A 13,348-nucleotide genomic window follows, 5' to 3' on the forward strand; every position below is an offset into this window, starting at 1 on the left:
AAAATGTCAACTGCATTGTGAATGGAGAACCTGTGGAACAAGTAAAACATTTCAGTTACTTGGGCACAATTTTTAGTGAAGATGGTAAATTAAATATGGAAATAGAAAACAGAATCAACAAAGCTGGTATCATAGGAATTCAACTGAATAACTTCATATGGAATAAGAGAGAAATTAGTCAGAACACTAAATTAGCTGTATACAAGACAGTGTTCAAACCAGTTTTAACTTATTTTTAGAGGGACCTGTGGCATAGTATAATAATTAAAAACAACACGTAAGTCCACAGTAATAACTTTAATTAATAAATAAGGTAGATATTTCGTACTAAAAATAATAGTACATCTTCAGTGTTACAAACAGATAGGAATAGAATACAAGTAACGAATATTCGGTGGATCACCTATTAAAATACAATGTTGTCGCAAGCTAGGAAATGAAAGAAATTAATAAAGAATTAATATTTAAGATAATTAGTTTTTTTAATGATTACATAAAATAAAAGTCTCCCAGATCTTCAAGAGAGAGAGAGAGAGGCAATCATTTCGATTTAAATTCGGTCAGTGTAAAAAAGCTTCACAACTTTCTTTAAAGAGGCATTCATATTTAAACCTGCATCTATGAAGTAGAATAGCTTTATCCCACTGGATATTATGGGTAGTGGTAATACTGCGATACTGATATCTACTTTGATACTGAACGAACGAGGATGGGCTGGAAATTTGGGATTTAGCCGACCAAATTGTATTCTTATTGGTTAAACAAAAATAAAAAAATGATGGTACAACATGACAAAATTTCATGCCGGCTGGGGCGTCGCCCGGTTAAACAAGGCCCCCGCTGTTTTCGCCAGGGAACCAGGGCGAACAGCGAAAAGTGAGCTACTGGAACAAATCTGAAAACAAACCCCAACTCAACATCACCAGAGTTAAAGATCGGTACTATCAACGTAAGAAGCCTGAATGGCAAAGAAATGGATCTAGCTGAGGAATTAGATAAGTACCAGATCGACATAATAGGGGTGACTGAAACAAAAAAGACCAAAACTGGTGAGATCTTTCTGAGCAATAAATACAAAATGTTATATTCAGGCAATGACAATCAAGGAAAAGAAGGAGTAGCCATAGTATTCAACACAAAATACGAGGCTAATCTTCTTGAATGGCAGTCAGTCTCAAGTAGAGTAATGTGGGCAAATATGAGAATGGGGAACTGGACAATGAGACTTATTTCTGTACATGGTCCCACATGTACACAAATAAGTTCAAATGTGTTCTATGGTCCCACAGAAGGTTCTACTAAGGTAGAAGTGGAGGAATTTTTTGACGTCTAGAAAAAGCAACTGACACAATGAAAAAGGAAAAGTTGGTCCTTGTTGGGGATCTAAATAGCAGAGTAGGAAATGATTGTGAGACATACAAAAATATTTTGGGAAAATTTGGAGAAAAGAGCAAAGCTAATAATAATGGCAAATATCTGTTGGATTTCTGCTAAGGACATGGACTGGTTATTACTAACACCATGTTCCAACATAAAAATGTGCACAAATTCACATGGAGAGAACAGGCTAGGAATAAGAAAAGTCTCATTGACTATGTAATTGTTGATAGTGATGTTTTCTGCCTGGTGCAGGACACCAAAGTGTACAGAGGATTTGAAATTGGAAGTGATCACTATTTAGTCTTGAGCAGGATAAAATTGAATTTCATATTGAAAAGAATAACATGTAAGAAAGTTTTAAAGTGAATAAAAGTTGAGCAGCTCTCAGATATGAACTGTAGACTAAAATACTGAAAGATTATTGAAAAGAAAATGAAGGAGTTTGAGAACAGGAATCAAACCTTGAAGATTCAGTGGCAAATTCTGAAGAAAACATTGACTGATTCTGCCAGAGAGGCATGTGGTGAGGTTGTGTGCAAGGATAAAAAAATCAGAACTCCCTGGTGGACACAGGAAGTTAAAGAGGCAGTGAAGGAAAAGAAGAAAGCATATCAAAAGTTCCTGGCAAATAAGTCAGCTTTTACTCTTACAGAATACAGAGACAAATGTAAGAAAACTAAACAGTGTGTAAAACTAGCTGAACATAAGTCATGGGAGGACTTTGGCAAGAATATAGAAAATAAATATCAAGAAGGTGGCAAAATATTCTGGAGGTTGTTGAAGAAGCTTAGGAATGGAGGAAAGAGTGCTGTAAAAGGAGTTAGAGATAATAAAGGTGACATGAAAACAGGAGAAAAAGATATCCTTGAAGTATGGAGTAATTACTTTGAAAAACTGCTAAATGAAACAAGCAGTGATGACAGCACAGTGATAAAAAACACTGACCAGGCATGCAGTCAGGAATACGTATCCATACTTGAAGTAGAAAAAGCCATCAAAGGCTTGGAATGTGGAAATGCAGCAGGAGTAGATGATATTCGACCAGAAATGCTGAAGTATGGTGGTATAAAAGTCTTACAGTGGCTGCACTGCATAGTTCAGAAAGCCTGGACAGAGGGACGAATTCCCAGTGATTGGAGTAGAGCTCTCATAGTACCCATATATAAAAAGGGAAATAAAACTGAATGTGAGAATTACAGAGGTATTTCCCTACTGAGTGTTCCTGGCAAGATCTATGCAAGTATACTTGAGAAACGGTTGAGAAGAATTGTGGAAGAAAAGCTTGGTGAAGAACAAGCTGGATTCAGGCCAAATAGAGGCTGTGAGGATCAGATCTTCACTTTACGACAAATAGTCGAGAAAGCATGGGAATATAACAAAGATCTGTATTTAAGTTTTGTCGATTTGGAAAAGGAATATGACGAGGTGCAAAGAGAGAAGCTATTCAATACGCTGCAGTTATGTGGTGTCAATGGGGCATTATATCAAGCAATACTTAGTCTTTATTTGAGTTGTAAGTCAGCAGTTAGAATTGAAGGAATTACAGGAAGATGGTTTAATGTTAAATCTGGTGTGAGACAAGGATGTACATAATCCCCTCTGTTATTCATTATCTATATGGATCACATTATGAAGGAAAGTGGTATTAAACCTGATATCATGGAGTTGTTAATGTCAGCTCTTTGCTTTATGCGGATGATGTTATACTTCTAAAAAATCCGCTACAAGTCTGCAAGATTCTCTGACTAAATTGAATAGCTGTTGTAATAGATATGGTATGAAGGTCAGCAATAAAAAGACAAAGACAATGAAAATAGGCAGAATCATTGAAAATGTCAACTGTGTTGTGAATGGAGAACCTGTGGAACAAGTAAAACATTTCAGCGCTACTTAGGCACAATTTTTACTGAAGATGGTAAATTAAATATAGAAATAGACCACAGAATCAGCAAAGCTGGTATGGTGGGAAGTCAATTGAATAAATTCATATGGAATAAGAGAGAAATTAGTCGGAACACTAAATTAGCTGTATACAAGACAGTGTTCAAACCAGTTTTAACTTATGGATCTGAGAGCTGGGTCAGAAGTAAAACACTTGACCAAAGACTAGAGACCGCAGATATGAGAGTCCTGATAAAGATTAGAGGCGTGAACAGATGGCATCAATGGCAATATCATATTAAAAATGAGGATATTAGGAAAGAACTTGACATTGTCAGCATCCAGGAATGCGTTAGCAGAGCTAATCTCAGATGGTATGGTCACTTAAATAGAATGGGAGAGGAAAGATTAGCAAAACAAGTGTTCTCTGCCAAGTTGGCAGGAAAACGACCCAGAGGAAGACCAAGATATAGGTGGATTGATACGGTACAAAGTGCCTTAGACGATAGAAATATAAGATCTGATAATGTTGGAGTTTTGACAAGTAACAGACTGATTTGGAGGAAAATTGTAGATAGGAAGTTAGTAATGATGTAATTTTTTCATGTAGTACTGTCATATCCTGTACACCCCTTGAGGGTACATGGCAGGAATTTGATGATGATGATGATGGTAATACTGTGTTGTGCTAGACCAGACTTCTCATGCTTGTTGTAATTAATATAATATTGACGTTCTTTAATTATTTTTTCCACAGAATGGTCAGTTTGTCCAAAATAAGAAACATCGCATTCACAAGGAATTTTGTAAACGCCAGCCAAAGATAGAGATGACGATTTATCTTTTGTAGAAGGCAATAAGGAAGAAATTTTGTTGATAGGAATATAAGTGGGAATCAATTGGTACTTTTTTAAAATTCTACCTATAGGTTCTGAGATTCCTGGAATGTAGGGGATTGGAACTAGCTGTTGTAATAGATATGGTATGAAGGTCAGCAATAAAAAGACAAAGACAATGAAAATAGGCAGAATCATTGAAAATGTCAACTGTGTTGTGAATGGAGAACCTGTGGAACAAGTAAAACATTTCAGCTACTTAGGCACAATTTTTACTGAAGATGGTAAACTAAATATAGAAATAGACAACAGAATCAGCAAAGCTGGTATCGTGGGAAGTCAATTGAATAAATTCATATGGAATAAGAAAGAAATTAGTCGGAACACTAAATTAGCTGTATACAAGACTGTGTTCAAACCAATTTTAACTTATGGATCTGAGAGCTGGGTCAGAAGTAAAACACTTGACCAAAGACTAGAGACCGCAGATATGAGAGTCCTGAGAAAGATTAGAGGCGTGAACAGATGGCATCAATGGCAATATCATATTAAAAATGAGGATATTAGGAAAGAACTTGACATTGTCAGCATCCAGGAATGCGTTAGCAGAGCTAATCTCAGATGGTATGGTCACTTAAATAGAATGGGAGAGGAAAGATTAGCAAAACAAGTGTTCTCTGCCAGACTGGCAGGAAAACGACCCAGAGTAAGACCAAGATATAGGTGGATTGATATGGTACAAAGTGCCTTAGACGATAGAAATATAAGATGTGATAATGTTGGAGTCTTGACAAGTAACAGACTGATTTGGAGGAAAATTGTAGATAGGAAGTTAGTAATGATGTAATTTTTTCATGTAGTACTGTCATATCCTGTACACCCCTTGAGGGTACATGGCAGGAATTTGATGATGATGATGATGATGATGATGATGGAACTCTGTGAACTGTTGAAGAAACCTTAGGTACTGGAATATAAGATTCAATTATCTGTTGGATTTGATTAGGGTGGTTTTTATTAGATACATTAACTTTTTAATGATGGAAAGTTATTGTTGTAAGATTTCTGGAGAAAAGCAAACTTTATGTGCCCTATTAATTAGAGATTTAAGAATGCCAAATTTTTGAGATGTATGATGAGCAGACTTTTTATGAATGTATCTGCCAGTAAATGTGGGCTTTCGGAAGACACTTGTAGATAAAGTACTAGAAGAAGTTCGAGTAAGCAGGATGTCCAAATATGATAAAGTACCAGAATTTTCCTTTTCAGTGGTGAATTGGATACGAGGATGAAGGCTATTTATCTGTTGTAGAGAGGTTGAAAGCTCATCTTCAGTATGTGACCAAATGGCAAAAACATCATCGACATAACAATACCAAAGAGATAGTTGAGGGTGAATGGATGAAAACATAGTCTCTTTGAATTGTTTCAAAAAATAGTTAGCCAAAGGTGGAGACAAAGGACTACCTATGGCAGTACTTTCAACTTGTTTGTAGAACTTGTTTTTCCAACTAAAATAACCTGAAAGAATAACAAATTCGAAAATTTTTTTTTGCGATATCTGGAGGGTAATCTTCATATAATAAATTGACTGTGTCAGCTAATGGGATATTGGTAAACAGAGATACAATGTCAAAACTGACTAATAACTCAGACTTTGATTTTTAAATCCATGATTTTTTCCAGGAAATAAGTTGAATTTTTTTTTTTTTTTTTTTTTTATGTAGGATCTTGAATGCCCAGTGAGAGCACTTAAAGAACGAGACAAGACTTTTGCAATTCGGTAAGTTGGAGAATCAATGCAATTAACGATTGGTCGTACTGGATAGCCTTCTTTATGGACTATGAGACCAAAGTATCCAGTCTTTTAGAAGACGCATCTACCTACAAAGAGATTACGCATAATCCTACAAATTCACAGATTAAACAATTAAATAAATTACTTGATGAGGTCATCAGTTGGGACCCAAATTATGTGGATAAATTATGCACCTACTTTGGAAGATCTCTTCGTCTATATGGTCTCTCGAAAATCCATAAAGAAGGCTATCCAGTATGACCAATCGTGAATTGCATTGATTCTCCTACTTACCGAATTGCAAAAGTCTTGTCTCGTTCTTTAAGTGCTCTCACTGGACATTCAAGATCCTACATAAAAAAAAAAAAATTCAACAGATTTTCTGGAAAAAAATCAAGGATTTAAAAATCAGAGTCTGAGTTGTTAGTCAGTTTTGACATTGTATCTCTATTTACCAATATCTCATTGGCCGACACAGTCAATTTATTATATGAAGATTACCCTCCAGATATCGCAAAAATTTTCGAATTTCTTATCCATTCAGGTTATTTTAGTTGGAAAAACAAGTTCTACAAACAAGTTGAAGGTACTGCCATGGGTAGTCCTTTGTCTCCACCTTTGGCTAACTATTTTTTGAAACAATTCGAAGAGACTGTTTTCATCCATTCACCCTCAACCATCTCTTTGGTTTTGTTATGTTGATGATGTTTTTGCCATTTGATCACATACTGAAGATGAGCTTTCCACCTTTCTGCAACAGATAAATAGCCTTCATCCTCGTATCCAATTCACCATTGAAAAGGAAAATTCTGGTACTTTTATCATTTTTGGACATCCTGCTTACTCAAACTTCTTCTGGTACCTTATCTACAAGCGTCCTCCGAAAGCCCACATTTACTGGCAGATACATTCATAAAAAGTCTGCTCACCATACATCTCAAAAATTTGGCATTCTTAAATCTCTAATTAATAGGGCACATAAAGTTTGCTTTTCTCCAGAAATCTTACAACAATAACTTTCCATCATCAAAAAGTTAATGTATCTAATAAAAACCACCCTAATCAAATCCAACAGATAATTGAATCTTATGTTCCAGTACCTAAGGTTTCTTCAACAGTTCGCAGAGTTCCAATCCCCTACATTCCAGGAATCTCAGAACCTATAGGTAGAATTTTATAAAGTACCAATTGATTCCCACTTATATTCCTATCAACAAAATTTCTTCCTTATTGCCTTCTACAAAAGATAAACTGTTATCTCTGTCTTTGGCTGGCGTTTACAAAATTCATTGTGAATGCAATGTTTCTTATTTTGGACAAACTGGCCGTTCTGTGGAAAAAAGAATTAAAGAACATCAATATTATATTGATTACAACAAACATGAGAAGTCTGGTCTAGCACAACACAGTATTACCACTACCCATAATATCCAGTGGAATAAAGCTATTCTACTTCATAGATGCAAGTTCAAATATGAACGCCTCTTTAAAGAAAGTTGTGAAGCTTTTTTTACACCGACCGAATTTAAATAGAAATGATTGCCTCTCTCTCGAAGATCTGGGAGACTTTTATTTTATGTAATCATTAAAAAAATTAATTATCTTAAATATTAATTCTTTATTAATTTCTTTCATTTCCTAGCTCGCGACAACATTGTATTTTAATAGGTGATCCACTGAATATTCGTTAATTGTATTGTATTCCTATCTGTTTGTAACACTGAAGATGTACTATTATTTTTAGTACGAAATATCTACCTTATTTATTAATTAAAGTTATTACTGTGGACTTACGAGTTGTTTTTAACAGTTTTAACTTATGGATCTGAGAGCTGGGTCAGAAGTAAAGCATTTAACCAAAGACTAGAGACTGCAGATATGAGAGTCCTGAGATCAGAGGCGTGAACAGATGGCATCAATGGCAATATCATATTAAAAACGAGGATATTAGGAAAGAACTTGACATTGTCAGCATCCAGGAATGCGTTAGCAGAGCTAATCTCAGGTGGTATGGTCACTTAAACATAATGGGCAAGAAAAAGATTAGCAAAACAAGTGTTCTCTGCCAGGTTGGCAGGAAAACGTCTCAGAGTAAGACCAAGATATTGATGGATTGATACGGTATAAAGTGCCTTAGACGATAGAAATATAAGATCTGATAATATTGGAGTCTTGACAAGTAACAGACTGATTTGGAGGAAAATTGTAGATAGGAAGTTAGTAATGATGTAAATTTTTCATGTAGTACTATCATATCCTGTACACCCCTTGAGGGGTACATGGCAGGAATTTGATGATGATGATGATGATGACATATGAATTAGATTCTGCCCAGATATCTTCTACAAAGTTCTACCACTGCTTATTTCAGTTAATAACTTGTGAAGTAATTGCTCCAGAATGGCCTTATCTTCAGTTTCATGTTATCTCTGTCACGTTTATCATCTCTGATTCTTTTTATTCTATTTATAAGTTTTTTCAATGGTTTATAAAACATTGTGCTGTCTATGTGATATTTTCTTCTACATTCTTTCCTTGAGTTTTCGTTTAGGTACCTTTACAATTTCAACGTATGCTTCCATACTAAATAAATCAATGTTTTTTTTTTTTGTTGTTTTTTTTTTTCAGAGTTTTGTCATTGGATTCTCTATAAAGTCTGGTTCTTGTTTTCAAACTCTTTCATGTTTTTGCTAGTAACATTTGTATATTTGAGTGTACAGTTCACATCTGAAATTTGCTCAAACTTTGATTCTATTTAATACTTTTGTAGATGTTTTTCACTTATTTTATCCTACTCCAAACTAAACAGTGTTTACTTCCTAATTCAAATTTTCCAGTGTACAATTGCATCCTAAACCTCTGATGATGTCATTATCAATAATGCTATAATAAATAAGACTTTTCTTATTTCTTGTGCTGTTGTCTTGCATGTAAATTTATGTACATCTTTATGTTGGAACATAATGTTAATGATGATTAGTTTAGGCATTCAACAAAAATCCAGCAAGTGTTTATTAACCATATTATTAGCCCTTTTATTTTAACCACATTTTCCAAGAACATTTCTGTAAGGATATGATTAATTTACTGCTCTGCTGTTTAGGTCTCCAACAAAAGCCATCTTTTTCTTTTTCTTTATGCTATCTGCCCTCTCTGATAATTCAAAGAATTCCTCAATTCTTCAATACTGATACCTTCAGCAAGACTACAGGCTAAAGTAAGCTGCATTTTTCAATTCTTAAATCTATTCACAAATTGCCTGTCATTCAATTAAGTTCACCTTCACGTTTATTGTTGGTACTAGCATGATGAATACCTTTCCAATTTAGTCTTCTTCATCTTAGTATTTCTGTAGCATTTTAGTTCAACCTCTTTTCATTTTCGTTCTGACAATTATGGGTCTATCTCCAATTCTGTTAAGGTTGAGATTCTGGTAACTGAACTTTTCACTGATCACTCTGTCTTCCTGTCAAAAACAACAAGGGTCTTATCTGGATGATGCTCCAGCCAGAATGGCATTTAATTAAATTGTACCATTATACCATTTGCTCTCCTACCAAAAGCTGAATCCTCTGTGAATGTCTTTAGGACTATTTTCAAAATCTAGTATGATACCACCACTGATTACAAGGCTTAAGTGGCTTGAATAAAAAGTTCCATCTTTGGTTTCTAGAAAGGGTTGCTGAATTACATAACCTTTATCCCACCCACAGTAGTATTTTTGTTTTCATAGGTGGGATTAAAAAATGGAAACTTGCTAGCAGGAGGTGCGACAGGAAGATAAGGACTGGACACTAGACCAGAGCCCAGATTGGTCCTACACACTTCTCCAATCAATTTTATCTGTATGTGACCCTTATGCAACCCTACAACAACACACTATATTTCAATTTTATATTCAAAATGAAAACTTGGCATAATTTCTTCCCTAAAAACTGTTGATTCTTGTGTAGAGGCTTAAGTGCTGTGAGGACATTATGTTGGAGGTTTAATGGATTTTTTACAACACTCAGAAAGAATTAAATTAGAATTTAATACTCCTATATTTCGTCCTAGTCACTAGGGCATCTACGGGGATTACAAAAACAATTAATGTAACATGCACACAAAAACTTACAATACTAAGCCCAACCACGTGGGTGACACTAAAGTCCTATCTAGGTGGAGCGCCCTCTATGGGCGGTAGTAGGTGGCCTGGAATGTAAGGTGGGACCTCTGGTGATGAGTGTTTCCCAAATTTTCGGAAGCTTAATGCAACCGCATTTGTTAAGATTTGGTTGGTTTCTGAGAGCTGCTGCTGCTTCTAAGAAAAGTCTCTCTTTCTTGAATTTGCTGTGGTGGAGCATGGTGGTTTTCTTCCATGATACTCTGTGGGTGGTGTCCAAAACATGGTCAGCCAAGCCTGAATGGCCATAGTTGTGTTTAACGATGTACGACTTGTGTTCCTCCAGGCGGATGGATGCTGATCTGCCTGTCTGTCCAAAGTACGCAAGCTTACAGGAACAGGGTACTTTGTAAACTCCAGCCCAACAGTTGGCCAGCTGTTTGGCTGGCCAACTCTCTGTCCCCCCTCACCGGAAATTCAGCTTCCTATATAAAAAACTCGACCCACTTTAAAGCCCTCACAGAAAATTTAACCTTGAACAATACAGACATATTGGTAAGCTTTGATATCTCCTCTTTGTTTACCAATATTCCCTTAACTGACACTTTATCTCTCTTAGAAAACGTTTTCCCCTCTGACATCTTAGATCTCTTTTCCTTTGCCATCAACTCTGGGTATTTCTCTTGGAATAACAAAATCTACAAGCAGATAGAAGGAACTGCCATGGGTTCCCCCCTCTCACCCCCCCTTGCCAATTTCTATATGGAAGATTTCGAAAAACGAGCCATAGACTCAGCCCCACTCAAACCTTCTATCTGGCTAAGATATGTAGATGATGTGTTCTCCATTTGGCCTCATGGCCCAGACACGTTAGACTCCTTCCTCTGTCATCTCAATAGCCTACATCCAAGAATCCAGTTTACTATGGAAAAGGAAAAGAACAATTGTTTACCCTTCCTAGACACCTTAATCACACGCCTGCCCAATGATACACTTGCCTTCACTGTATACAGAAAACCCACACACACAGGCAGATACATTCACAAACTCTCCCACCACCACCCCTCACAACAATATGGCATCATTAAAACCCTTACCAAGAGAGCCAACAATCTTTGTTCCAGTGGAACCGCCCTCACTACTGAGCTTAACCACATACACAGAACTTTCCTCTCCAATGGCTACAGTGAACACAGTATCAAAAAAATAATTAATTCCTCCACCATTCCCCGTCCCTCTCGTCAACAAGAATTTAAAAATGCCATCACCATACCCTACATCCGAGGCACTTCGGAAAAAATAGCCAAGCTACTAAAAAAGTATACACAGAAGAATATACTTTTCTTAGAAGCAGCAGCAGCTCTCAGAAACCAACCAAATCTTAACAAATACAGTTGCATTAAGCTTCCGAAGATTTGGGAAACACTCATCACCAGAGGTCCCACCTTACATTCCAGGCCACCTACTACCGCCCATAGAGGGCGCTCCACCTAGATAGTACTTTAGTGTCACCCACATGGTTGGGCTTAGTATTGTAAGTTTTTGTGTGCATGTTACATTAATTGTTTTTGTAATCCCCGTAGATGTCCTAGTGACTAGGACGAAATATAGGAGTATTAAATTCTAATTTAATTCTTTCTGAGTGTTGTAAAAAATCCATTAAACCTCCAACATAAAAACTGTTAATGAAAGTTAAGATTATTAGTTTATATTTTAAAATTTACAATAAAAGAACCAGGACTGATAAATATGAACAATTATATCAATTCACTGAGATGTGACATGTAATAAAAACATTAAAATACCTGTAACGTTTCCTTTACATATATTTCCTGCACTACGTTCAGTAAGGTTGCTATCTCCATTTTCGCTACAAGCTGAAGATGATTCATCTTTATGTAACTTAAAAGTACTTTCTTCCAGCAAAGAGATTAATTCTGCTAGTCCATTTCTTGAACTAAAGAAATTATAAAATTAATATGAAATAAATTTTTTATTAGATTATGTTCAAACTAGCATGCACTTTATTACTTTATATAAAATATGCCCCAATAAACAAGAGATTTTGACCCATTGTTAATAAGAAATATGTATTATGATGTAGAGTTTAGTGTGTGACATGAACCATTCAAACCATTCTACATAAGAATATATTCAACTGAATGCCCTTACCCAAGTTTATTGGAAAAAGGGAAAGTCAAATTATCCAATTAGGCAGTATATTTTAAAAAACCTTTTATATAAAGTTACAAATGTTAAAATATTACTGAATCTGAAAGCAGAATTGTCACATGGATACAGTGCATGTTTCCTGCTTTTTCAAAATTAGTTCTTGACATGCTTTTAGTATGTGGCAGCTTTAGTGCATTTCTTCCGACTTAGCAGTTCTGTGACAGCTTTAACACATTTCTTGGAAAACGAGGGCTTAAAGTGAAACTGGGAATAAAGGTTTTGATACCTACAAGAATTGTTTAAATGACACATTCAATATTTGAATAGAAGAGTGAAAATAATAATTTATTTAAGGAATGAAGACAATCTACTTGGTATTCTTATAATGCTGGGTACGAGTTAAAAGTGGTCATAGAAGTAGCATAGTGTGGAAAAATAAACTAACCTCAAATTGCAATTGGAATTGCTAATATTCCAAGGTTGCATTTATGTCACAGATATAAAAGATGTTATACAAAAAGAGAGCCTCTGTAGTTCAGCTGGTTTTTGACAGAATCCTTTGGTTGGAAACACCTATGATGAAAAGAACCTTTATTGTCACTTTTCAAAGGTGAGTTAGTCAATCTCTTGGAAACAGGATTTTGTCTCTCAAACTGGCTGCATGAACATACATATCTACATGCACTGGATACTACTGGACACCTGTTCTACAATGATTCCCTAGTAAAGCAGCATTGCTACCCTATCAACCACTGGATTGAGGGAAAACACATTCTAAAAGAATGAAAATATCACAGTAATAACTAATTAAAAAAAAATCCAACTTACAATAAAAAAAAACTTTTATAATGATATTTGCTGACAAAAAAAGGACAAGGGAAAATGCAATGTCATGAGGTAACGTGCAATTTTTAATGGACACAACATTACTGAGACCATATCATTACTGAAGCAATGCGCAAGGATGGATGTAACAAAAATCTTTTTTTTTAATGATAATAAAATATGTCTATCTCCTACTACTGCTTCAGACAAGCACAATGGTTCTATTGCTGTAACACTCAGCTACAATGGCAGTTATGGCTTTGAAATGACAACTAATTATTACAAAAACTTCATTTCAATTCCACTGTGTTTCAAACCTGTCTATCTTTAAAGTGATAATGCAATGAGATG

The 13,348-nt window shown here is 35.4% G+C and overlaps 1 protein-coding gene across 1 annotated transcript in view; it reads right to left on the bottom strand.

Annotated features, from left to right (window-relative positions):
• The window catches only part of LOC150093110 (uncharacterized), a 532,180-nt gene that overhangs the window by 377,518 nt on the left and 141,314 nt on the right, over window positions 1–13,348 (bottom strand). Inside the window, exon 5 of the mRNA XM_090414155.1 lies at window positions 11,806–11,957. Coding sequence (XP_090270281.1) covers window positions 11,806–11,957 — 152 coding nt within the window. The remainder of the gene's footprint in view (window positions 1–11,805; window positions 11,958–13,348) is intronic.

Source organism: Typopeltis vanoorti, chromosome 24 (genome assembly GCF_054136105.1).
Source record: "Typopeltis vanoorti isolate ZY-2024b chromosome 24, IOZ_Tvanoo_1.0, whole genome shotgun sequence".
Classification (NCBI taxonomy): Eukaryota; Metazoa; Arthropoda; class Arachnida; order Uropygi; family Thelyphonidae; genus Typopeltis; species Typopeltis vanoorti.